The sequence below is a fragment of the Pristis pectinata genome, chromosome 4, assembly GCF_009764475.1.
Source record: "Pristis pectinata isolate sPriPec2 chromosome 4, sPriPec2.1.pri, whole genome shotgun sequence".
In the NCBI taxonomy this organism is placed as follows: Eukaryota; Metazoa; Chordata; class Chondrichthyes; order Rhinopristiformes; family Pristidae; genus Pristis; species Pristis pectinata.
Window position 1 is genome coordinate 115806186 of NC_067408.1, and position 27714 is coordinate 115833899.

Sequence of the window (27714 nt, forward strand, 5' to 3'; positions counted from 1 at the left end):
GCGACACATCCAAGTGCTGTCTGTAGGTGGCTCGGGTTTCTCTTCTCCCACCTTCTCAGGCAGCGAGTTCCAGACCCTCACCACCCTCTGGATGAAAAAACTTTTCCACATCTCCGTTCTAATCCATCTCCCAATTGCTTTAAATCCCTGCATCACCTCCCCCCCCCCCCCCCCCCCCCCCCCCCGATTTCTGACCCCGGCTGGCAGCAAAAGGGAGATAAGGCATCGAAACAGGCCCTTCGGCCCATTGATTCTACACCAACCGTGGTCGGCATGGGCAAGTTGGGCCGAAGGGCCTGTTTCCGTGCCGTATAACTCTGTGACTATCAACCACCCAGTTACACTAATCCTACGCTAATCACATTTTTTTAGTCTCTGCACATTCCCGTCAACTCCTCCCAGACTCTACCCCACCCCGACACACTGCAGGCAATTCCAACGGCCACTTAACAACCTGCACGTCTTTGGGATGTGGGAGGAAACCGGATCATCCGGGGGGAAACCCATGCAGTCACTGGGAGAACGTGCAGACTCCACACAGACAGCGCCGGAGGTCAGGATTGAACCCGAGTCTCTGGCGCTGTGAGGTCGCGACTCTACCCGCTGTGCCAGTGTGCCTCCCTCTAAGAAAATAAGCTCTTCCTAACTTCCTATATCTAAGCCCCTCATAACTTTATACTCCTTGGTTAAGTCTCTTCTATTCCAAGGAAAACAACTTAATTAATCCATTTTTCAAAGCTTCGCTTTTGTAGTCCCGGCAACACCTTCTGTAGTCTCTCTCTGCAGTCAGACTCAAAGCACTTGACAGTTCAACAGCAGAGAGCTTCATAGGGGTTATGAGTTGGTTATGTGTCCTTGCTGAGAGAAGTTACAAAAAGAATCTTGCACTTGCATTGCACCTTTCATAATCTGGGAAATGATGTTAAAATTTAGGAAATGCATTTGCTGTTTTCGCACTGCAAACTGCCCAGAAGTGTGATATAATAACACCGTTAACATTAGCCCTTAGTGCTGATGTTGAAGAGATTTTGACAAAGTGGTTCATGATGCATGCGTCTCACTGAGAGAGAGGAGGTCGTTCAAGCCATTTTCCGGTATCTCAAACCTGATCAGCTTTTTTTATAGTGAGATCCCTCGTCTTGTGATATAATAATTAGGGTCATAGAGTCATACAGCACGGAATCAGACCCTTCAGCCTAATTCATCCATGCTGACCGAGATGCCCATCTAAGCTAGTCCCATTTGCCTGTGTGTGGCCCATATCCCTCTGAACCTTTCCTATCCGTGTACTTGTCCAAGTGTCTTTTAAATGTTGTTATTGTACCTGCCTCAACCACTTCCTCTGGCAACTCGTTCCATATACCCACCACCCTCTGTGTGAAGAAGTTGCCCCTTGGGTCCCGTTTAAATCTTTCCCCTCTCATCTTAAACCTATGCCCTCTAGTATTTAATTCCCTTTCTCTGGGAAAAAGACTGTGTGCATTTACCCTATCTATGCCCCTCCTGATTCTGGTAGGTGTTCAGGTATGGGAATATGTTTAGGTCTGGTCATCGGACACTCCCTGTCCCTCTCCTTTGTCAGTCTACACCTCTTGCCTTTCTTATCCTGGATACCCCTATTGCAAGGGGAAAGATGAAAAACACGATGATGCTGGAGGAACTCAGCAGGCCAGGCAGCATCCGTGGAGAAAAGCAGCCGGTCAACGTTTCGGGTCAGGACCCTTCTTCAGGACTGAAGGTAGGAAAAGGGGAAACCCAGTATATATGGGGGAGAAACAGAGCAGTGATAGGTGGACAAAAGAGGGGAGGCGGGGTGGGCACAGGGTGGTGATAGGTGGATGCAGGTAAGAGATGGTGATAGGCAGGCGCGGGGCAGGAGGGGAGAGCACATCCGCCGGTGGGTGGGTCAAAGGTACGGAGGCAGGCGGCATGGGGGGAGGGGAGGAAAGGAAAAATAGTAGGCGGGGAGAAAGAGAGATAGGCTAGGAAAGGGAAGAAAAGAAGAGGCATTGTGGGGGGTGTTGGTAAAAACCAAACCAACCCCCAACCCCCACCCCCCGCAGCCCCACCAGGCCTCCTTTTTGTTTTTTCCCGTTCTCAGCCTATCTCTTTTTTCTCCTTGACATTTTTTCTTCTCTCTCCTTTTCCTTTCCTCCCCTCCCCCCATGGGGTGCTGCCTCCGTACCTTTGACCCATCCCCTGGTAGAGCTGCTCTCCCCTCCTGCCCATCACTATCTCTTACCTGCATCTACCTATCACCACCCTGTGCCCACCCCGCCTCCCCTCTTTTGTCCACCTATCACTGCTCTGCTTTTCCCTCCTATATATTGGGCTTCCCCTTTTCCTATCTTCAGTCCTGAAGAAGGGTCCTGACCCAAAAGGTTGACCGCCTGCTTTTCTCCACGGATGCTGCCTGGCCTGCTGAGTTCCTCCAGCATCATCGTGTTTTTCATCTAGATTCCAGCATCTGCAGTTTCTCCTACTACTAGAGCCAGTCATTCTTTCGAGCCTTCTCCTGATTGTAACCCACCACTCCACCTTCCTGTCCAATAATTACAAAGTTGTGAGAGACATAGATAGGGTAGGGTGTTCGAATCTTTTTCCCAGGGTAGAAATGTCAAATACTAGTAGACGTGCACTTAAGGTGGAGGGGGGAAAGTTTAAAGGTGATGTGTGGGGCAAGTTTTTTACACACAGTGGTGGGTGCCTGGAACAGTCAGGTTCAGAGTGAAGCTCCCTCTACACTGGCCCATCACACACTCCCAGGGCAGGGACAGTTAGATACAGAGTGAAGCTCCCTCTACACTGTCCCATCACACACTCCCAGGGCAGGGACAGCACGGGTTTGATAGACACATGAATATGCAAGTAACAGAGGGATATGGATCATGTGTGGACCGAAGAGATTTAATTTAATTTGGTGTCATGTTCGGCACAGACAATCGTGGGCCGAAGGGCCTGTTTCTATGCTGTACTGTTCAATGTTCTATATGTCTCACTCGGTAACCTTTTTTGCTTTGGGTATTGTTATTGGTTTATTATCGTCACTTGTACTGAGGTACAGTGAAAAACTTGTCTTGCATACCGATCGTACAGGTCAATTCATTACACAATGCAGTTACATTGGGTTAGTACAGAGTGCATTGAGGTAGTACAGGTTAAAACAATAACTGTACAAAGTGTCACAGCTACAGAGGAAGTGCATTGCAGGTAGACAATAAGGTGCAAGGTCACAACAAGGTAGATTGTGAGGTCAGAGTCCATCTCATCGTATAAGGGAACCATTCAATAGTCTTATCACAGTGGGGTAGAAGCTGTCCTTAAGCCTGGTGGTACGTGCCCTCAGGCTCCTGTATCTTCTACCTGATGGAAGAGGAGAGAAGAGAGAATGACCCGGGTGGGTCAGGTCTTTGATTATGCTGGCTGCTTCACCAAGGCAGCGAGAGGTAAAGACAGAGTCCAAGGAGGGGAGGCTGGTGTCTGTGACGCGCTGGGCTGTGTCCACAACTCTCTGCAGTTTCTTGCGGTCCTGGGCAGAGCAGTTGCTGTACCAAGCCGTGATGCATCCAGATGCTTTCTATGGTGCATTGATAAAAGTTATTGAAATACAAAAGCAGGGAGCTGATGCTTCATTTTCGTAAAGCATTGATGAGAACACATCTGGAGTATCGTGTGCACACTTGGCTTGGTCTCCTTATTTAAGGAAGTATAATGCCTTGGAAGCAGTTCAGAGAAGGTTTGGTAGACTGATCCCTGGAATGGGTGTATATCTTCTGAGGAAAGGTTGGACAGAGTAGGCTTGTGAATGTTCAAGTCTAAAAGAATGAGAGGAGACTGGATTAAGAAATGTAGGGTCCTGAGAGGTATTGACAGGGGGGATGTGGAGAGGATTTCCTCCTGAGAGGGTGTTCAAATCCAGAAGTGAGTGCTATTGTGGCGATTACAGAGACATGGCTGACATCGGGGCAGGAATGGATATTGGATATTCCTGGTTTTCAGTGTTTTAAAAGGGACTGGGGGGTGGAAGAAGAGGAGGAGGGGTGACGATACTGGTCAGGGACACTGTTACAGCTGCAGAAAGGGTGGATAATGTAGAAGGATCCTCTCTAGAGTCAATATGGGTGGAAGTTAGGAACAAGAAAGGAGCGGTTACTCTACTGGGACCATTCTATAGGCCCCCCGGTAGCAGTAGGGATACAGAGGAGCAGATTGGGAGGCAGTTTTTGGAAAGATGCAAAAATAACAGGATTATTATAATGGGAGACTTCAACTTCCCAAATATTGATTGGCACCTACTTAGTGCCAAGGGTTTAGACGGGGCAGAGTTTGTTAAGTATGTCTAGGACAGATTCCTGTCACAGTATGTTGACAGGCCGAATAGAGGGGATGCCAAACTAGATCTAGTTTTAGGTAATGAACCGGGTCAGGTGACAGGTCTATTGGTGGGTGAGCATCTGGGGGACAGTGACCACTGCTCAATAACCTTTAGCATTGTCATGGACAGGGATAGGAGCAAAGAGGACGGGAAGATATTTAATTGGGGAAAAGCGAATTATGAGGCTATAAGGCGAGAACTTGAGAGTGTAAATTGGGATGACATTTTTGAAGGGAAATGTACCGTAGAGATGTGGTCATCTCTTGCAGGGTGTTAGGGATAAATTCATCCCAGTGAGGCAGAGAAGGAATGGCAGGGTGAAGGAACCATGGGTGACAAGAGAGGTGGAACAACTAGTTAGGAAGAAGAATGCAGCATACATAAGGTGTAAGCAGCAAGGATCAGATAGGGCTCATCAGGAATATAGACTAGCAAGGAAGGAAGTTAAGAATGGGCTGAGGAGAGCGAGGAGGGGACATGAAAAGGCTTTGGCGAGTAGGGTTAAGGAGAATCCCAAGGCTTTTTACTCATACGTGAGGAGCAGAAGGATGGCTAGAGTAAAGGTAGGTCCAATTAAAGACAAAGGTGGGAAGATGTGCCTGGAAGCTGTGGAAGTGGGTGAGGTTCTCAATCAATACTTCTCTTCAGTATTCACCAAGGAGAGGGGTCTTGATGACGCTGAGGACAGTGTTGGTAAGGGTAATGTTCTAGAGTATGTAGATATCAAGAGAGAGGATGTGTTGGAGCTGTTAGAAAATATTAGGACAGGTAAGTTCCCGGGGCCTGATGAAATATTGCCCAGGCTGCTTCGGGGAGTGAGGGAGGAGATTGCTGAACTGCTGGCTAGAATCTTTGAGTCTTCGTTGTCCATGGGGATGGTACCAGAGGATTGGAGGGTGGTGAATGTTGTCCCCTTATTCAAAAAAGGTAGTAGGGATAGTCCAGGGAATTACAGACCAGTGAGCCTTACGTCTGTGGTGGGTAAGCTGCTGGAAAGGATTCTAAGAGATAGGATCTCTGATCATTTGGAGAATCATGGACTGATTAGGGACAGCCCGCATGGATTTGTGAAGGGAAGATCTTGCCTCACTAGCTTGATAAGGTTCTTTGAGGAGGTGACCAGGAAGATTGCTGAGGGTAGTGCAGTAGATGTGGTCTAAATGGATTTTAGTAAGGCGTTTGACAAGGTTTCTTCTTCAGAAGGTCAGTGGCCAAGGGATCCAGGGAGGCTTGGCCGTGTGGATTCAGAATTGGCTTGCCTGTAGAAAGCAGAGGGTTGTGGTGGAGGGAGTACATTCAGATTGGAGGGCTGTGACTAGTGGCGTCCCACAGGGATCGGTTCTGGGACCTCTACTTTTTGTAATATATATTAATGACTTAGATGAGGAGGTGGAAGGGTGGGTTAGCAAGTTTGCAGATGGCACAAAGATCGGTGGTGTTGTGGATAGTGTGGAGGGCTGTCGAAGCTTGCAGAGGGATATTGATGGATACAGAGCTGGGCTGACAAGTGGCAGGTAGAATTCAATCCGGAGAAGTGTGAGGCGGTACACTTTGGAAGGACAAACTCTAAGGCGGAGTACAAGGTAAATGGCAGGATTCTGGGCAGTGCAGAGGAGCAGAGGGATCTGGGGGTTCATATCCACAGATCACTGAAAGTTGCCACACAGGTAGATAGGGTAGTTAAGAAAGCTTATGGGATGTTGGCTTTCATAAGTCGTTGGATAGAGTTTAAGAGCCGCGAGGTAATGATGCAGCTCTACAAAACTCTAGTTAGACCACACTTTGAGTACTGTGTCCAGTTCTGGTCGCCTCATTATAGGAAGGATGTGGAGGCGTTGGAAAGGGTGCAGAGGAGATTTACCAGGATGCTGCCTGGATTAGAGAGTATGGATTATGAGGAGAAACTAAGGGAGCTCGGGCTTTACTCTTTGGAGAGAAGGAGGATGAGGGGAGACATGATAGAGGTATGCAAAATATTAAGAGGAATAGATAGAGTGGACAGCCAGCGCCTCTTTCCCAGGGCACCAATGCTCAATACAAGAAGGCATGGCTTTAAGGTAATGGGTGGGAAGTTCAAGGGAGATGTCAGGGGGATGTTTTTCACCCAGAGAGTGGTTGGTACATGGAATGCGCTCCCTGGGGTGGTGGTGGAGGCTGATACGTTGGTCAAGTTCAAGAGATTGTTAGATAAGCATATGGAGGAATTTAAGATAGAGGGATATGTGGGAGGAAGGGGTCAGATAGTCTTAGGAGTGGTTTGAAGGTCGGCACAGCATGGTGGGCCGAAGGGCCTGTATTGTGCTGTATTGTTCTATGGTTCAATGGTTCAACTGTTTAAAAATAAGGTGTTCTCCATCCAAGGATGAGATGAGCTGGAATGTTTTCTGACATTGGGTCATGAATCTTTGGAATTCTCTTCCTCAAAGGGTGTTGAGAGCGGAGCCTTTGAATATACTTAGGACAGAGGTGGATAGATTTTTAGTAAACGAGAGGTGAAAGGTTACCAGGCCAGGCAGGAATGCAGACCAGAGGTTGCAATCAAATCAGCCCTGATCTTATTGAACGTGGAGAAGGCTCAAGGAGCCAAGAGGTTGTTCCTGCTGCTTCTGTGTAAATCTGTGTTAAATAAGAATTCATAATTGATCTGCAATGGGTCTGCTGGAGGTGCTCCCTCAGTGCTGTTGGGGAAGGAGTTCCGTGATTTAGACCCAGCGATGCTGAAGGAAAGGCAATATATTTTCCCGTCAGGATGGTGTGCAATTTGGAAGGGAATATGCAAATTCAGCATTTATATTCCTTAAGTGACTCAGGGGACAGGAGTTAAGTACAGTGGTGACTCAAGAGGCACAAATAGACCTGGCAGGATAGGGAAGGCAAATTTCCTTTCCTCAAGAACATTAATGAATCTGATGTGTATTTATGGGAATCCAGTAATTCAGGGTCACCACTATTGACACAGCTTTTAACTTCAGATTTACTTAATTACTTGAATTTACATTTCCAGACGGTGTGGTGGGACTTGAACTCATGCCTTTGGATCAATGGTACTGGCTTCAGAAAATGAATCTAACAACTTAACCAATATACCACTGTACCCCCAACCAGGGCTTTTGAGTCAGTTTTGTGTTTTTGGTGAGAGAACTCAAATCAAGGAAGTGACTTGGATTATATATGACACCTTTAATAATCCCAAGAGTTGTAATTTTTAAAATGGATCATCTCTTTTCCACAACAAGTTCCTAATCATATGATATAATTACACTTTTTTTCATAATGTTAGATTTTCAGATATTGGGAATAAGTTTAGGCCAGGACACTGGCACCAGTTTGCCTGCCTACATAGAGCCATAGAATTACTGACACGACTCTCCCTCGTCACTCTTTTTCTAATATATTTCTATTTTCTGAACATATTCATTGCTCCTTTCTATTCCTCTTTATTTCTACGGTGCACTGCTCTCCTTTCATCCACTCTTTCCTTCCCCTTCTCTATTTCTTCATTTTCTCCTCAATTTTTCTCATTGTCACCAACATAATCAAAGATCCCGCCCACCCCGGACATTCTCTCTTCTCCCCCCTCCCATCGGGCAGAAGATACAAAAGCTTGAAAGCGCGTACCACCAGGCTCAAGGACAGCTTCTATCCCGCTGTTACAAGACTATTGAACAGTCCCCTAGTACGATAAGATGGACTCTTGAACTCACAATCCACCTCGTCGTGGCCCTTGCACCTTATTGTCTACCTGCACTGCACTTTCTCTGTAACTGTGACACTTTATTCTGCATCCTGTTAGTGTTTTCCCTTGTACTACCTCAATGCACTGATGAGATGAAATGATCTGTATGGATGGCATGCAGAACAAAGTTTTTCACTGTACCTCAGTACATGTGACAATAATAAACCAATTTATCAATTTACTGATTTCCCTCTCTTGTTCTATGCTTTTTTTTTCTCTATTTCATCTCTCTTTTCCATTTTTCTCCCTCTCTCTCTCTGTTCATCTCTCTGTAATCTCTCTGTTCATCTCTCTGTTCCTCTCTCTGTAATCTCTCTGTCTCTGCATTGCTTCCATTTGGTGATTTTATTCTCCAATCTCTCTTTCTTTTCATCCTGGCACCAAAGATTGAGTAAACTGGGCCATTCTTCTCCAGAGTTTAGGAGAATGAGAGGCGATCTCATTGAAATTTACGGAACTCTCACAGGGCTCGATGGCAAGGATGCTTCTCCTGGCTGTGGAATCTAGAACAAGGGATCAAAATAAGGGGTCTCCATGTCAGAGTAAGGGATCAGCCATACAGAATCGTAGAGTCATACAGCACAGGAACAGGCCCTTCTGACCAACTGGTCCATGCTGACCAAGATACCCATCTAAACAAGTCCCATTTGCCCACATTTGGCCCATATCCCTCTAAACCTTTCCTATCCATGTATTTGTCCAAGTGCCTTTTAAATGTTGTTAATGCACCTGCCTCAAGCTCTCTGGCAGCTTGTTCCATATATGCACCACCCTCCGTGTGAAAAAGTTGCCCCGTCAGGTTCCTATTAAATCTCTCCCCTCTCACTGTACACCTATGCCCTCTGGTTCTTGATTCCCCAACCCTGGGAAAAAGACTGTGGATTGAGATGAGGAGAAATTGCTTCACACAAAGGGGTAGGGTGAATCTTTGGAATTCTCTACCTCGGAGAATTGTTGAGTCTCAGTTATTCAAAAGAGAAATCAAGAGTTTTCTGGATATAAAGGGAATAAGGAGATGTGGGAATAGGGCGGGGAAAGGACACCGAGGCAGAAGATCAGCCATGAACTTGTTGAATGGTGGAACAGAATCCAGTGCCAGATATCCCAAACCAGCTCCTAGTCAGAATCAGAATCAAGTTTATCACTGACCTACAGTATATGACGTGACATTTGTTTTTTTGTGGCAGCAGAAGAGACAGCCTCAGAATAGAAGGACGTCCCTTTGGAACTGAGATGAGGAGGAATTTCTTTAGCCAGAGGGTGGTGAATCTGTGGAATTCATTGCCACAGACAGCTGTGGAGCCCAAGTCATTGGGTGTATTTAAATAGGTTCTTGATTAGTAAGGGCATCAAAGGTTATGGGGAGAAGGCAGGAGAATGGGGTTGGTATTGGTACTGGTTTTATTTTATCAATTGTACCGAGGTACAGTGAAAAACTTGTCTTGCATACCGTTGGTACAGATCAATTCATTACACAGTGCATTGAGGTAGTACAGGGTAAAAACAATAACAGAATACAAAGTAAAGTGTCACAGCTACAGAGGAAGTGCAGTGCAGGCAGACAATAAGGTGCAAGGTCATAACAATGTAGATTGTGAGGTCAAGAGTCCATCTCATCATATAAGGGAACTGTTCAATAGTCTTATCACCGTGGGATAGACGCTGTCCTTGAGCCTGGTGGTACGTGCCCTCAGGCTCCTGTATCTTCTGCCTGATTTGAGAGGGAAAAATAAATCAGTCATGATCAAATGGCAGAGCAGTCTTGAAGGGCTGAATGGTCCAATTCTGCTCCAATGTCTTATGGTCAGTACAGTGCAAAGACATAAAATTACTATAAATTAAAAATTAAATAAATACTGCAAAAAAGGAATAATGAGGTAGTGTTCATGGGTTCATGGACGTTTCAGAAATCTGATGCTGGAGGGGAAGAAGCTGTTCCTGAATCGTTGAGTATGAGTCTTCAGGCTCCTGTACCTCCTCCCCGATGGTAGTAACGAGAAGAGGGAATGCCCCAGATGGATGCTGCCTTCTTGAGGCACCTTCTCTTGAAGGCATCCTAATTCTTAGATTCTTATCTCACAGAGGTGGTTCCACTTGTGGGAGAACCCAAAGCTAGCAGACTTAGATATACGATAATGGCTGATAAATCCATCTGGGAATTCCGGAGAAACATCTTTCCTTGGAAAGTGGGGTGAATGGGGAACTCAGTCCGATAGGAAGTGGTTGACACAAGGAGCAGAGAAGGATTTAAAGGAAAGCTGGATAAACAACTGAGGGAGAAAAGAATAGGCGATGTGGTGAGGTGAGATGAGGAGGGCTGAGAAGCTGCTCTTGGGGTCCAGAAGCATGGGCATGGAGCGTCTGGGTTGAATGACCTGTTACTGTGTGTAAAGGATTGCCTATAGGCAGTGCACAAAAAGAAAGAAGGCCTGGACATACCAGAATCTCTCTGCAGCACACACACAAGCATGTCAGCAACCCAGAGACAGATCTAACGGCAAGATCCACTGGGCTCCATGATTACTGGGTGAAAGCCAACATGACCCAGGTGCAAGTCGTCTTGGCCAGGGCCTAATATCAGATAATGGCATGGACAGAGAGCTGCAAGTGAAGGGGTGGAGATAAGGGTCCCAGGAAATTGTTTTGTTTGCCAAATAACAAATAAGGTATTGAATCTATTTTCCCCTGTCAACTAGTGAGAGTTGTCATAGACAAATGGCATAAAAGTGACTTTAATCACAGATAACCATCTCTAATATCAGTGTTTGGTGTTGCAATACCAGCTGGTGCCTTCTGTCTCTCTCTTGCTTCATCTCATCCCTTCTCTTCCATTTTTCTCTGCATCTGCCTCCGTCTAGCTGTCCCTCTTTTAGATTATCTGTCTGTCTGTGGCTCCATGTTTGTGTCTTTTGCTGTCTGCTTGTTATTTCCTTATGTGTGCGTGCGTGCGTGCATGTGTGTGCGCGTGCGTGTGTGCGTGTGTGTGTGTGCGTGCGTGCGTGCGTGTGTGTGTGTGTGTATGTGTGTGTGTGTGTGTGTGTGTGCGCGTGTGTGTGTATGTGTGTGTGTCTGTGTGTGTGTGTGCGTGTGTGAGTGTGCGTGTGTGTCTGTGTGTGTGTGCGTGTGTGTGTCTGTGTGTGTGCGTGTGTGTGTGAGTGTGTGTGTGAGTGTGTGTGTGTGAGTGTGTGTGCGTGTGTGTGTCTCCATCAGATTGTCTCTATCCCTGAGTTTTCCTGCACTTCTCTCTTCCTTCATTAGATTTCTCCACAGCTCACACTCTCTGTAGATTCGTCTGTAATATTCTGTCACTTGTCGTGCCTCTACCTCTGTGTGAGTCTCTGTATTTCTCTTTCTCTGTTGCTTTTTTTCTGTCTGGGTTGGTGTTTCTGCACATGTACCAACAGCTACCCCACTCTCTCTCTCTCACCCTCTTTCTCTTCCTCTCTCCTCCTCCCTCTCTTTCCCTCTCTCTCCCCCTCGCTCTCTCTTTCTCTCTCTCTCTCTCCTCCTCTCTCACCCTCTCTCTCTATCTCTCCCTCTCTTTCTCCATCTCTCACTCTCTTTCTTTCCCTCTCTCACCCTCTCTCCTCTCTCTCTCTCTCCCCCTCTCCCTCTCTCTCCCCCTCGTTCTCTCTTTCTCTCCCTCTCTCTCTCTGCACCTTCCTGCCGGCACTCCACTCTCTGTCTCACTCATGTTGTTTCCATCCCTCAATCCTTTTGGCAAATTGCTGACACTTTAATGAAAGCTGAACTCTGGTGATTATCGGTGAGGAGGGAATACATCCTGTCCCTTTCCTAGCTGACAAGGTGGCTAAATCGCAACTGACGCTACACTTAAATTCTTCTGAAAATCTCACTAAATGGATTCTGGAGGTTTAATAGGACATAAAACTCTGGCATTTTAATTGTAAGGCTTTTACGAGGTATCAGTGTAATATTAGCAGTTTTCTTTGAAATGTACTCAACTATGCAGTCTGTGGAGGCAAATTGGCATTGTTATTAGGGAGAACTCACTTGTTCCGTTATAGATTATGCAGTTTAAAGTTGTGTAATTCTAAGGTGGAATTCAATGTTTTTACATTAAATTCCTCCTTTTTTTCCCGGGAGTTACGTAATGTAATTGAAAGTATGGGATAATTTACACACAAGAGAAACTCATGTAGGTTTAAGGAGAAAGATTTAAAAGGGGACCTGAGGGGCAACTTCTTCACACAGAGGGTGGTGGGTATGTGGAACGAGCTGCCAGAGGAAGTGGTTGAGGCAGGTAGAATAACAACGTTTAAAAGGCCCTTGGACAGGTACGTGGATAGGAAAGGTATGGAGGGATATTGGCCAAATGGGACTAGCTTAGATGGGCATCTTTGTCAGCATGGACGAGTTGGGCCGAAGGGCCTGCTTCCTTGCTGTATAACTCTATGACTCTGTGACTTGGGGTTGGTTTCCTGCACAAAATTACGAATCTCCACAAGTTTGACCGTCTCAGTAATTTGCAAGAATTGGTCCCTCAATGACTCGAAGGTGTCTGCTGTAACTCAAGGGGTTTCCCTCCGGCTTCAGTCCAGGTCCCAATCCAGAGACTTGAAGCTCACAACCTGGCCTGACACATGGTGCAGGACTGAAGGTGAACTGCTCTGCCGGAGGTCCTGCCTTTCACGTGATACGTTAGACCCTCCTCGAAAAAAGTGGCCGCCGGATCTTTAACGTCCACACATGAGAGAGCAATCGGGGCCTCATTATAACCTTATCAGAAAACTGCACCCAGAATCACACCATTGTTCAAGCACACAAGGGAGTACTTGCCTGTGACAGGTTTCTGCGTACAGTTCTGGTGGCCCTGATCTCGGAAAAATGCCATTAAACTGGAGAGGGTGCAAAGAAGGATTTACGAGGATGTTACTGGGACTAGAGGGCTTTGGTTATAAGGAGAGGTGGGATAGGCTGGGACTTTTTTACCTGGAGCATAGGAGGCTGAGGGGTGATGTTATAGAGGTTTAAAAAATCATAAGGGGCATAGATAAGGTGAATGGCCAAAGTCTTTCTGCAAGGGTAGGAGAGTCCAAAGCTAGGGGCAACTTGAACCCATGAATGCCATTGCCCTGATTAATTGAACACATATAGTGTGGGGAGTGTTATGGGACAGAGGGACCGAAGAGTACAAATACATAGTTTGCTGCAAGTGCCATCACAAGTAGATAGGGCGGTGATGAAGGCGCTTAGAACCCTAAGGATAGGGACTGGGACGTTAGGTTGCAGTTATACAAGACGTTGGTGAGGCCACACTTGGAGTATTGTGTGCAGTTTTGGTCACTCTGTTATAGTAAAGTTGTCACTAAGCTGGAAAGAGCGCAAAGAAGATCTACGACAATACTGACAGGACTCGAGGGCCTGCGTTATAGGGAGAGGTTGGACAAGCTGGGGCTTTACCCTTTGGAACGGAGGAAACTGAGGGGTGACCTTATGGAGGTGCATAAGATCATGAGGAGCATAGATGGGGTGAATGAACAGTCTCTTTCCCATGGAAAGAGAACCAAAAACTGGAGGGTGTGAGTTTACGGTGAGAGGGGAAAGATTTAAAAGGGACCGGAGGGCCAACTTTTTCACACAGAAGGTGGTGGGTATATGGAATGAGCTGCCAGAGGATGTGGTAGGGATGGGTACAAATGCAACATTTAGAAGGCATTTGGATAGTTACACGGATAGGAAAGGTTTGGAGGGATATGGGCCACACACAGGCAAATGGGTCCAGCTTGGTTAGGCAACTTGGTCAGCGTGGACGAGTTGAGCCGAAGAACCTGTTTCCATGCAGTATAGCTCTATAATGTCATCAGGTGCTGAAGGGAAGGTAGGAGCCCATATTTTCTCCAGTGTGACTTCATGTCATAAGGGTTGGGAGTCACCATACTGATGGGGCAGCCAGTCACCACTACCAGCAGTTCAACTTTCCTTCATTACTGCCAAGGAAGGTGCACCTGGACTCTGAGTTCAAATTTCTGGTGCAACTTGAACCCATGATCTTTGAACTAGAAGAGAGAGACCTACCTAATCACTGAACCTCAACTGAACCTGAAAACAGGTTCCTGCTTAAGTATCTCCGTTCTATTGTCACTGTAGGTCATCCATCTGTGACATTGGCTCGGTATTTCTCTCTCCATTAGCTCAACCTGACCGGTAGTCCTGTAATTAGCAACACAAATGACAAGAAAACATAACTGTTGTCCAACTGTCCTCATTAACCCATTTGACCTGGACTCACCCTGTCACAAATGTCCCCTTTGTCCTCCCCAGTTCTCCCCCAACCTTCAGATAAGATATCTTAATTAGTCACATCTACATCAAAACATACTTGCCTAGAGTGTTCTGGGGGCAGCCCGCAAGTGTCACCACGCTTCTGGCACCAACATAGCATGCCCACAACTTCCTAACCTATGCGTCTTTGGAATGTGGGAGGAAACTGGAGCACCCGGAGGAAACCCACGCAGACACGGGGAGAACGTACAAACTCCTTACAGGCAGCGGCCGGAATTGAACCCGAGTCGCTGGCACTATAATAGCATTACACTAACCACTACACTACCGTGCCTGCCCATAAATGCAGACTCCACACAGACAGCGCCAGAGGTCTGGTATGGACCCAAGTCTCCGGAGCTGTGAGGCAGTGGCTTTGCCACTGTGCCAGCTGTTCCATGGGTACCTTCTCCACAACTTCAAGGGAACTTGTTTTGCCCTCTTTCCCAGTTCTGATGAAGGGTCCCAGACCTGAAACATTAACTCTGTTTCTTCTTCCGCAGAAGCTGCCTGACCTGCTGAGTGTTTCCAGCATTATTTGTTTCCGCAACCATTGTCACTAAATCGACAGAAGGTCATTTAAACGTAAACATGATCCCATTTATTTTTATATTACTGATATTTTCATAGTGACATAGAAGGAGGCCATTCAGCCAATCGAGTCAATGCTGGCTAGCAGACCAATCCCATCAATCCCATTCCCCCATTTATTTCCCTATAACTTGTTCTTCCCACATTCCCATCAAACTCCCCCCAGATTCCACCGCTCACCTACATACTTGGGATAATTTGCAGTGGCCAATTAACCCACTGACCAGCACATCTTTCAGATGTGGGAGGAAACCAGAGCACCCAGGGGAAACCCACGCGGTCACAGGGAGAACGTGAAAACTCCACACAGACAGCGCCCGAGGTCAGGATCGAACCCGGGTCTCTGGAGCTGTGTCAGGTGCTAGGAGAGTGGGGATTGAGGGAGCCTTGAAAGTAACTTCAATTTCTTCCAGGTACACTAATATAACACCAGCCATTCTCTTGCTGGCATGCCACGCCTCCCCATATAGAGTCATACAGCACAGAAACAGGCTCTTCAGCCCAACTGGTCCATGCCAACCAAGACGCCCATCTAAGATGGTCCCATTTGCCCGTGTTTGACCCATATCCCTCTGAACTGTTTCTATCCATGTAATAGTGCAGGAGTCATAGAGTTATACAGCACGGAAACAGGCCCTTCAGCCCAACTCACTATGCCCACCAAGTTGCCTGCCTGAGCAGGTCCCATTTGGCCATGTTCGTTCCATATCCCTCTAAACCTTTCCTTTCCATGTACCCACCCAAAGGTCTGGTATCCTATACCCCGAGGAATGGGCATAAAGAATATAAAAATAGGGAATGCAAAGACTTTAAAGGTTGGAAGGGACGGTTACGAGACAGATCCAAAGAACTTTAATGTATTTCATTCCCAGATTTAATCGCAGCAGAAGTGGACCTTCAGGCTAGGATTGGGCTGAGAGAACAGGAATAATCAAACGGAAGATTAAAATAGATTGGGGGTTTGTGTGCTTAAACCCCTGATATTAGGAATTCATTGCCAGAGGTGATTGTGTAATGAAAAAACTGATTGGAAGGGCAGGGAATGCAGTGTGGTTTTGTCTGAGGTAAATTAGATTGAAAAAGAACAGGGTATTTAATTAGAGGTCATTGCACCGGGTCACTTCATAATCCAGATGTTTTGAATTAAAAAGGATGCAGGCATAAAGACATAAAGCCAGAGACTTCTTTGATGAATATTAAATGCTTCCAGCAGGATCGCTGGATTATTCTGGAACACCTCCATTGTTTTCCTGTTTTCTTGTTCATTCTGCTAGTGCTGCCTCTGATCCCACGGTGGAGAGCTAACAAGCAGATGGAACATTGCATGTGGAACTGAGCTCGATGGAGAGACCTGCATTTCTCCAGAGCCTTTCACAACCATCGGACATCCCAATGAACTCCACAATGAATTGCAACAAAGAGCAGTGTGGCAGCCTGGCTCTCCAGGAACCTACAACTGTAATCCTACTCACGGTGCACAACCGCCTGTCCTGGCTACACTCCCCATTCTGATTCCCCAAATCCATCCCTTGCTGACTCCAATCGAGATAGGTGCAGGACAGAAAGACTGTGCCTGCTCTTTCAGAGACTCAGGTCAACTCCATTCCCCTGCCAATAAAGCTCACCAGCGCCTCTACTTCCTCAGGAGGCTAAAGAAATTCAGCATGTCTCCTTTGACACTCACCAGCTTTTAGCAATGCATAATAAAAAAACATCACGGCTTGGTATGGCAACTGCTCTGACCGTGACCGCAAGAAACTGCAGAGAGTTGTGGACACAGCTCAGCACATCACAGAAACCAGTCTCCCCTTCACGGACTCTGTCTATACCTTTCACTGCCTCGGTAAAGCAGCCAGCATAATCAAAGACCCCACCCACCCCGGACATTCTCCCTTCTCCCCTCTCCTATCGGGCAGAAGATACAAAAGCCTGAAAGCACGTACCACCAGGCTCAAGGACAGCTTCAATCCTGCTGTTATATAACAGTATTGAACAGTCCCCTAGTACAATAAATTGGACTCTTGACCTCACAATCTACCTCGTTATGACCTTGCACCTTATCGTCTGCCTGCACTGCACTTTCTCTGTCACTGTAACACTTTATTCTGCATTCTGTTATTGTTTTACCCTGTACTACCTCAATGCACTGTCGTAACGAATTGATCTGTATGCACGGTATGCAAGACATGTTTTTCACTGTATCTCGGTACATGTGACAATAATAAACCAATTTACTAATTTACCAATTTACCACAACCCTGAAAGTGTTCCCCTCTAAGTTTTTTTCTGTTCCCCTTTGGGAAGTTCTTGTTGCACCTGCCTCCATTGGCCTTACAACAGCCCATCTCCCACTCACTGGGTAAAGACATTGACCTTCTTCTCCCCTCTCCTTCTTCCAATGTCTGGTCCTCGCCCCTCCTATCTTATTAATTCCATCAGTGTTCTGCATGATTTGAATCTCAGTATTAAATCCCCTTCTCTGCTCTCAGAGAAGAACCTAACTTAGAACACAGAACACAGCACAGCACAGGAACAGGCCCTTCAATTCAGACTGTCTGTGCCGAACACAATGCCGAATTAAACAAAATCTCTTCTGCTTGCACATGATCCACATCCCTCCATACCCTGCATATTCATGTGTCTATCTAACAGCCTCTTAAGCACCACTAAATTATCTGCTTGTACCACTATCACCCAGCAGCCTGTTCCAGGCACCCACCACTCTATGTGAAAAAAAACTGCCCCGCACATCTCCTTTAAACTTTCCCCCTTCCCCCTCTCAACTTCTGCAGTCTTTCCCTGCATTGGAGTTTTACTAATGTGATGATAGGAATAGCATCCATCTCCATGGGCTGGAGCTTACTGGTAAATCCTAGTAGCTCAGTAGCAAACGTTTGGCATTTACCCTGGAGGTCCTGAACTTGGTTGGACTCTGCTGCAATTTTCCAGGCTGCGCTCCAACACTGGTAGCTGTGCCCGCACACTTGCTCATTTCCCCTGGCTTTTCCTGAGGAACCTGCTCCCATCACCTGTGCCAGCTTAGACCTGGCTCAGAAATAGCCTTGTCTCCTCTATGGTGATGGCGAGTTCGATTGAAGTACAAGGTTCTATTTATACTTTAAATTAATAGTGTTTGCTGTACTGATTTTAATTATTTAAAGGCATTTCAAGTGGTTTATTCATTTTAAATAATTTTAGTTATTAAATTTTTAATTGGTCAATTCATTTTTAATAGCTTGAGAATGTTTCTGAATGTCAGTGACATTCAGAAATACTCAAAGTTCCTGACAAGCAGAAATGTGGTTGGTGTGGCTTTATTGGCTGACCATGTTTTTGCGGGTAGGGCTTGTTCTGGATCTGTATTACTCTGTCGCATAGGATCTCACCAATTTGGATGAGGGCTTGCCTATCAAGTTCAAATTGTTGAAACGGCAGTGTACAATGCAGTGGGAACATATGTAGTTCTGGGTATCGTTCCATACCCAGCACAACCTTCAAACTTCTCACACAAGCTGCACTACAGAGCGATGCTCCTGTTCTTGTTTTGCAATCCCTCCTGGCCCTCACCCTTCTCTCAAGCCCTACAATCCTCCGAGATCTCTACAATTCTTGAATTCTGGCCGCTTTACTCAACTATAATGTCCATCACTTCAAAACTGATGGGTGACGGCATTCAGCAGGAAGATTTTCCCTGAGTCTCACCATCTTCTACTCTTCTTCTCTCCTGTAAGTTGCTGGTGAAAATCTATTTCTTTAACCAAGCCTTTGGTCGCCTGTCATCCTGTCATAATGTCTCTTAACATGGTGTCAAATTTAGATTGTATTGCTCCTGTCTTGGAATGTTACTATATTACGTGTAGGACTTATTCAGTGAATGGTCAGGCCCTGGGAATGTTGTGGAACAGCAGGACGTAGGAGTACAGGTACATAGTTCCCTGAAAGCGGCATCACAGGTAGACAGAGTGGTGAAGAAAGCATTTGGCACGCTGGCCTTCATCAGTCAGGGCATTGAGTGTAGGAGTTGGGACGTTATGTTGCAGTTGGACGAGATGTTGGTGAGGCTGCACTTGGAGTGTTGTGTGCAGTTTTGGTCACCCTGATATAGGAAGGACACCATTAAGCTGGAAAGAGTGCCAAGAAGATCTACAAGAATGTTGCCAGGACTTGAGGGCCTGAGTTATAGGGAGAGGTTGGGCAGGCTAGGACTTTATTCCTTGGAACATAGGAGACTGAGGGGTGACCTTATAGAGGTTAATAAAATCATGAGGGGCATAGATAGGGTGAATGCACTAGGAAAGGGAACCAAAAACTAGAGAGCACAGGATTAAGGTGAGAGGGGAAAGATTTAAAAGGGAGAGGCAACTTCTTCACACGGAGGGTGGTGGGTATGTGGAACGAGCTGCCAGGGGAAGTGGTTGAGGCAGGTACAAGAACATCACTTAAAAGTCATTTGGATGTACATGGAAAGGAAAGGTTTAGAGGGATATGGGCCAAACATGGGCAAATGGGGCTAGTTTAGGTGGGCATCTTGGTAGGCATGAATGAGTTGGGCTGAAGGGCCTGTTTCCGTGCTGTGTTACTCTATGACTCAATGTTATACTATATTGCTAAATGCAGGCAAATGGGACTCACTTAGATGGGCATCTTGGTCTGCATGGACAAGATGGGCTGAAGGGCCTGTTTCCATGCTGTATGACTCTACTCTATGACTCTAAAGGTGCTATATAAATGCAAACTTATTATTGAGGACAAAGTTGTTGCAGGAAGCTTGTTAAAGTTCAGGGATATAATTAGGAAAGTTTTTTGTGTTTTTCCAAACCCCAGAGCTGCCTCCACCACCAGTTCCCCCTCCCGCCATCAAATCACCCAGCTTCCAGGCCAAGACCCAGCTGGAGACCTGGCAGTCTGTGGTTCCGAGGCCCCACGCAGCAGAGCAGAAGGCAGAGCGAGCCGGAGACAGGAAGGCCGGGCCCCACCGAGGGAGGGAGGGCACAGAGCCCCAGCACCTGGCGGAAGGCCGCGTCAACCCGGGAGAGTGCCGGGAACTCCCCGAGCACTGGCAGAACGAAGTCCATGGAGCCAAGCAGCGCTTGAACAAGGCCGGCAAGCGGGAGAGCTCCCAGGCCAAGGCACGGCTTCCCCAAGGTAAGGGCCAGCACACAGCTCCTGTCCATAACAGTCTCTCCTCTCTGCAATGTGCTCTCCTAGAACATAGAACACAGAACATTGCACAGTACAGCACAGGAACACCATGTTGTGCTGAATTAATTAAGCTAGTGATGTCTAATCCCTTCTGACTGCACACAATTCCTCCATTCTCTGCATATTTATGTATCTGTCTTTAAGAGCCTCTTAAATGCCTCTGTTGTATCTCTTCTCAGTAGTAATCTCTCCTCTCCATAACACCCTCTCCTCTCTATAACGGTCTGTCATCTTTATCATCCTCTCTCTAACACTCTCTCCTTAACACTCCCTCCTCTCCATAATGGCCCCACCTTCTGGAAGGGTTTGGGTGAACAGGAATCAATAGCTAAGTCTCTGGAGATGTGGTGGCTTCCAAAAACCTCTGAGGGTACGGGAGGCGAGGGTTAAAAATTTCCGTCCAAGGCACCATGTGTAGAATGGAGACCGTTAACCATTTCACGCCCGTTCCGTCAGAGTGATGAGCAAGAGGGAACGAAAATGAGCAGAGAGTCAGGTGGGACCCCTGGACTTAAACCTCCCCGTGTTGTAGCAGGTGTGGAGGATGTCCTTCCCTACAGCCGCCCGACGTTTCCATCGGCGCAGAACCCCAGGGAGCCCAGCTCCTCCAGCTCTGTCTCATCGAGAGGGTCCGGAGGGCGGCGCAGAGGAGAGCAAGCCGCGCCGGGGAACGTCGCCGGCCCATCCCGTAGGTTGGCCTCGGAAGCCGGTCTGCTGGAAATGGGAATGAACGAGTGTGAAGAGGAAGAGTTCGAGGTGAATTCAGGGTGCATGGGGTGATGGTGGGATGTGGAGCAGGGTTGGGAATTCCAACTGAGATCCTCCCAACATTTGGTTTCAACAGCGTCGCCAGGCAGATATGGCGGAGGTGGTGGGGGTAGAATTTGGCCCCTGATAGCTCATCCAGAAACTCCCAGTAGTTCTAAGATTGGAGGTGTAGTGGACAGTGAGGAAGGCTTTCAAAGCTTGCAGAGGGATCTGGACCAAATGGAAAAATGGTCCAGAAAATGGCAGATAGAATTTAATGCAGACAACTGTAAGGTGTTGCATTTTGGAAGGACAAATCAAGGGAGGACACACACAGTAAATGGTAGGGCACTGAGGAGTGCGGAGGAACAAAGGGATCTGGGAGCTCAGATACATAATTCCTTGAAAGTAGAGTCACAGGTAGACAGGGTTGTAAAAAAGGCTTTTGGAATCCTGGCATTTATAAATCAAAGTATTGAGTATAGGAGTTGGAATGTTTTGGTGAGGTTGTATAAGTCATTAGTGAGACCAGGATGTCAGTAAGATTGAAAGAGTGCAGAGGAGATTTACAAGAATGTTGCCGGGTCTTCAGGATTTGAGTTATAGGGAAAGATTGAGCATGTTAGGACTTTATTCCTTGGAGAGGAGAAGAATGAGGGGAGATATGATAGAGGTTTATAAAATGATGAGGGGCATAGACAGGGTTAATGCAAGTAGGCTCTTTCCACCTAGATTAGGAGAGATAAGTACGAGAGGACATGGCTTTAGGGTGAAAGGGGAAAGGTTTAGGGGGAACATTAGAGGGAACTTCTTCACTCAAAGAGTGGTAGGACTGTGGAATGGGGTGCCATCTGATGTGGTAAATGCAGGCTCGCTCTTAACTTTTAAGAGTAAATTGGATAGATACATGGACGAGAGAGGTCTGGAGGGGTATGGGCTGGGGGCAGGTTAATGGGACTAGCAGAATAATGTTTCGGCACAGACTAGAAGGGCCGAATGGCCTGTTTTCTGTGCTGTAGTTTTTCTATGGTTTCTATGGTTTCTAAGAGTACCGCTCAGCACCAAAGGAGGCCTTTCAGCCCAGCCTGGTTGGTCGGATGCTGTACTCTCTTATAAGCTCCGCATCGTCAGGAGAAAGAGAAGTTGCAGTCACGTTTGAAACCTGAACTAAAAGGTTCTTAGCAATCAGGAAGCCTAAACAGGCTGGGGTGCATCACTTTAGAAGTGGGAAGGCTGATGTAAGATCTTTAAGGATTTGATAGGGTCATGGCGGAGAAGCTAATTGGTTTATTATTCTCACATGCACTGAGGTACAGTGAAAAGCTTTTGTCTGCGTGCCATCCAGGCAGATCATTCCATGCATTAGTACATCAAGGAAGTACAAAAGGGAAAAAAAAATCACAATGCGGAATATAGTGTTACAGTTACAGAGAAAGTACAGTATGTGTAGACAAATAAATTGCAAGAACCATGACGAAGTACATCAAGAGTTCATCTTTATCGTACAAGAGGCCCGTTCAAGAGTCTGATAACAGCGAGGTAGAAGCTGTCCTTGATCCTGGTGGTACGTGTTCTCAAGCTTTTGTATCTTCTGCCTGACGGGAGGGGGGAGAAGAAAGAATGACTGTGGTGGGAGGGATCTTTAATTATGTTGGCTGCTTTCCTGAGGCAGCAGAAAGTGGAGGCAGAGTCAATGGAGGGGAGGCTGGTTTGCGTGATGGACTGGGCTGTGTTCACATCTCTCTGCGATTTTGTGCAGTCACGGGCAGAGCAGTTGCCATACCAAGCCCTAATGCATCTGGATAGGATGCTTTCTATGGTACATCTGTAAGATTGGGGACACGCCAAATTTCCTTAGCCTTCTGAGGAAGTAGAGGAGCTGCTGTGTTTTCTTGGCCGTTGGACCATGACATGTTATTGGTGATATTTATACCTAGAAGCTCTCAACCATGCTGAAACAGGCTGGGGCTCATTACTCTAGAAGTGGGAAGGCTGATGGGAGGTCTTTAAGGATTTGATGGAATCACAGCAGAGAAGGTGACTCCACTTCTGGTGACAACAGGCTGGAGGTGTTAACAGAGGATAGTCGCTCATACACCCTTCGTTCCCCCGAGAATGTGAAACTCCTTCTTATAGGGAATAATAGAGGTTACCAGCAGTGGGCTATGGCATTGGAAGCTGGATAAATGTACAAGGGACAAACAAGAGAAGATGGAGATAGAGGTTGAAAACTTGTGTAAAAAGGTGTGGACAGTTGGAGGAATGGCAGGAATAGTTGTATATTCCCTTCCTCAAAGTCGAGTTTATTGTCACATGCACAAGTACGTGTGTGCACAGGTGCAATGGAAAACTTATTTGCAGCAGCATCACAGGCACATAGCATCAGATAAGCAGCATTCACAAGAAAAACATAAATTATGGACAATTTTTACAAGAAAGAACAAATTTAAGAACAAAAAAGATGAGGTCCATTTCAGTGCAAAGTGATCAAAGTGGCCATCGTGTTGCTGAACTGTAGAGATTAAGGTTGTGCTGGTTGGTAAATGATGTTAATGATCCAGTGTGTGATATCCCAGCAACTGCCACAAATGGCTTTTTCAGAGATCTTTAATTTATTTTGGGGATCTGGGCGTTGCTGGCGAGCTCAGCATTTACTGACCAACTCCATTTACCTAGTATTGCACCAGAAGCCCCATACTCCAATGTGGCAGATGCACCAGAAGTTTATAGAGGGATGACAACCGAATCACTACAGATTCGCCTTCTTGACCTGCTGCTGTCCTACTGGTGAAGGTGCTCCCATGGTGATGTTGGGAAGGAGTTCGGGATTTAGACACAGTGACGAAGGAAAGGCTGGAAGCTGGAAGTAGCTGGAAAAGCTGGAATCTATTTCCAAGCTGGAATGAAGTGCATCTTGGAGTGCAGATTGGAATTGTCGTTTTATGCTTTTGGCTGGTTCCCGTGTATGGAGGGCCCACATTCATAAGACATAGGAGGAGAATTAGGCCATTCAGCCTATCAAGTTTGCTCTGCCATTTGATCATGGCTGATTTATTTTTCCCTCTCAACCCCATTCTCAGGCACGGATAACTTAATCTATAAACAACACACAAAACGCTGGAGGAACTCAGCGGGTCAGGCAGCATCTGTGGAGGGAAATGGACAGTCGGCGTTCAGGACTGAGGAGGGAGAGAGCTGGTATAAAAAGGTGGAGGGGAGGGGTGGAACAAGAGCTGGCAAGTGACAGGTGGATTCAGGTGAGAGAGGGGGTATTGATAGGCAGATGGGGGAGGGGAGACTGGGAATCGCACCAGAAGCTGGGAGGTGAAAGGTAGAATTGACAAAAGGAGCTGAAGATGACGGAATCTGATAGGAGAGGAAGGTGGCGCATGGAACAGAGGGAGGGAGGTTGGGGGGGGGGTGGCTGGAGGGGAGTAGTGAGGGAGGGAATCCAGTGGTATAGAGGGAAATGGACAGTCGATGTTTCAGGTCAATATGGGATGTTTCGGGTCCATAGATGCTTCCTGACCCGCTGAGTTCCTCCAGTGTTTTGTGCTTTGTTTCAGATTCCAGCATCTCTTGTGTCTCTAACTTAATCTCTACTTCATTTCCACAGTCAGTGAGCTATTGTACTTGAAATGAAGCTACATGAGGGCAGGGGGAGAAAATGAATATGCAAAACAAACTGCTGTTGGTGCTTTAAGTTGTTGACTCGTTATCCTTCCATCTCCAGGAAATGGAAAGCTGAAGAAGGAAGCTAATGTCAAGTGATTAACTCCGATCAAACTTTGGAGAGGTCTATGCCAGTTTTTGTAAAACTCCTTACCCATGGAAGATATTTGATGCCAGATATAATGTCTGGTACAATGAGGGGGATTGTGTAAATTATAAATGTTTTCATCATGTTGATTGACCACATCAGTTTAGGTTTTTTTTCATTTGACTTTTGAATCTTTTTGAGGGGAGGGGTGTTGGGATGAACTTAGCTTTCAATTGTAACTTATACCTGTCAACTTTTCTTTAAACACATTAGTTCCCTGAAAGATAGAAAGCTAAAATAGGGTGATTCATATTGTAAATACATATTGGAGTTCTCTGTCACACCCTGTTAGTCCTCCAACCTCCTGTTGTATATAAGTGACATGTTCTAACACCATCCTCCAAAGAATGGCCTTCTCGGCAAAAAGTTGAATTGTTTTTTTAATATATATAATTGTTTTTTTGTCGTTGTAATGCACTGTTTTAATTTTTTTGTATTTCTTGGTTTCAAAAGCACAATCACTAAACTTTATAATTTGGAAAGAAAAAAGCATTTTTAATGGTTTTAATCTCCTACATCGTTGTGGAGTATTAAAGTGTGACAGAGGGGAAGCAAATGGAGAAATGTCTGAGGTTTTTTTTAGCCATCTGAGAATGAGATGATGGTTTTGTATTGGGGGGGAGCGAGGGAGGGGTTGGGGGTGATTGGTCGGGATCTCTAGGGAGGGAATGGGAGAAATCTTTACACTTGCACAGAAGCAAATGAAAGAATCAGTCCTTTAGTTTGTAAGACAAAATTCTTGCCTAGGTGAAGAATGGAGATGAAACCTACGGCAGTTTACAAGAATTCAAAGACTTTCCAATCTGCATAGATCCTGTAAAGACTTCACAGCTGCAAGCTCGACTTAATAAAAGTACAATACCTTGTTACGCTTGCTGATGCAACTTGCAAAAGTTCGTCCGGACTGACTGCTGCCCCTGGTGGTGTGGGAAGTGGTGAGGAGAGAGATTCAGTAACTGAGTTCTAGTTGGAAGAAGCTCACTCACTTCAATCAACAGGATGCCCTTTTTTTTGAAGGAAAACTCTGTTCAGAATGACCACCCTAAAGAACTCCCAAATCTCCTGCGTTACCCAGTGTCACCGGATGGATATTTCAAGTTGAATGTCTTGTCAACCACTCATGTGGTTACCAAGGGCAACAATGTATTGTGCTAAGACAACCTGCCCACATTGTCTTGGTATTTTTTATGTAAAAGTTCCTTTCTGTAGTCATAATTTTACATATTCAGGATCTAATAACCCTCAACATATAATTTCCCTGCCACATTATTTATTAAAAATTGTCCTCAAGATCACAAACACGATTCTTTGTGTCTGAGACTTTTTCTTAAGAAAAGGGAATATTCATCATGATTGTTCTTTGGAATAAATCTTTTAATCTGTGCAACAAACAAACTGCTGGAGGAACTCAGCGGGTCGAGCAGCATTTGTGGGAGGAAAGAAATTGCCGACATTTCAGGTCAAAACCCTGCATCAGGACCCGAAACATCAACAATTCCTTTCCCCCCCACAGATGCTGCTCGACCCGCTGAGTTCCTCCAACAGATTGTTTGTGGCTCCAGATTCCAGCATCTGCAATGTCTTGTGTCTCCATTTTAATTTGAACAAGTTTCTTGTCTTCCAGGGAGGCAACATAATATTGACAGGAGACCATTCAGCCCTTTGTATCTGTTTTACCATTCAATTACATCAAGTGCACTTACCCATTCTGTTTATTGTTCTTCTTTCTTCTTATCCATACATGTGACATGGGTGTTGCTGGTTGGACCAACACTTGTTGCCCGTTTCTGCCTGCCTCAAGGGGGCGGTGATGAGCTGCCACCTTGAACCATGGCAGATCTTCTGGTGAAGGTGTTCCAATGGTGGTTTTGGGGAGGGAGCTCCAGAATTTTGACCCAGTGTTGGTGAAGAATCGTTTCCAAGCCAGGATGATGTGCGACTTGGAGGGGAACCTGCAGGTGGTGGTGTTCCCATGTGCTTGCTGCCTTTGTCCTTGGCGATAGAGGTCGCAGGTTTGGGAGGTGCTGTCAGATTAGCCTGGGCCTGAAAATACAGAGCATTTTACAGATGGTACACACTGTAGCCACTGGTAAACTGGTGGTACATGGTGTAGATAATGGATTATGTTGATATTTCCAACTAGTATTCCAACTAGTCTCATCCAGGCAAGTAGAGCACATTCCAATAGACCGCTGACTTGTGCCTTGCTGAAGCTGAAGAGGGTTTTGGGAAACAGTAGGTGAGTCACTTGCCAGAAGATACGAAACCATGCTGACCTGCTCTGCAGATGCAATGGATATGTGTGGTTGGTGCCAAAATGGCACAGCTAATAGAGCAACTGCCTCATTGCACCAGAGACCCAGGTTCAGTCCTGACCTCCGGTGCTGTCCGTGTGGTGTTCCCAGTGACCAAGTGCGTTTCCTTCCACATCCCAAAGACATGCAGGTTGGTGGATTAATTGACCACTGTAAATCGCCCCTAGTGTTTAGCGACCCGATTTCAATTCCGGCCACTGTCTGTAAGGAGTTTGTGCGTTCTCCCCGTGTCTGCGTGGGTTTCCTCCGGGTGCTCCGGTTTCCTCCCACATTCCAAAAGACGTACGGGTTAGGAAGTTGTGGGCGTGCTATGTTGGCGCCGGAGGCGTGGCGACACTTGCGGGCTGCCCCCAGCACACTCTACGCAAAAGATGCATTTCACTGTGTGTTTCGACGTACATGTGACTAATAAAGAAATCTTATCGGGGGGGGGGTTCGTAAAAAAATGAGAATGTAGGACTAGTGTAAATGGGTGGTTGGTGGTTGGGACAGACTTGGTGGGCCGAAGGGCCTCTTTCCGTGCTGTACCTCTGACTCCAGTCCACAAGCGTTATCCTGAACGTCCGGTTACCTATCCATTTAATTCTCCATCCCATTCCCCCGCTGATCTCTCTGACTCCGGCCTCCTATACTATTCCACTGA

General features: G+C 46.4%; 1 protein-coding gene across 7 annotated transcripts in view; it reads left to right on the top strand.

Annotated features, from left to right (window-relative positions):
• Positions 1-26060, top strand: part of robo1 (roundabout, axon guidance receptor, homolog 1 (Drosophila)) — a 570003-nt gene extending 543943 nt beyond the window's left edge. For 5 of the 7 annotated variants that reach the window (XM_052015221.1, XM_052015224.1, XM_052015223.1 and 2 more), the window contains 3 exons: positions 19812-20132; positions 20722-20945; positions 24670-26060. In XM_052015221.1, the coding sequence (XP_051871181.1) occupies positions 19812-20132; positions 20722-20945; positions 24670-24684 (560 nt within the window). In that variant the 3' untranslated portion in view covers positions 24685-26060. The remainder of the gene's footprint in view (positions 1-19811; positions 20133-20721; positions 20946-24669) is intronic. The other 2 variants (XM_052015222.1, XM_052015226.1) reach the window with 1 other exon arrangement.
• The last annotated feature ends 1654 nt before the right edge of the window (positions 26061-27714 follow it).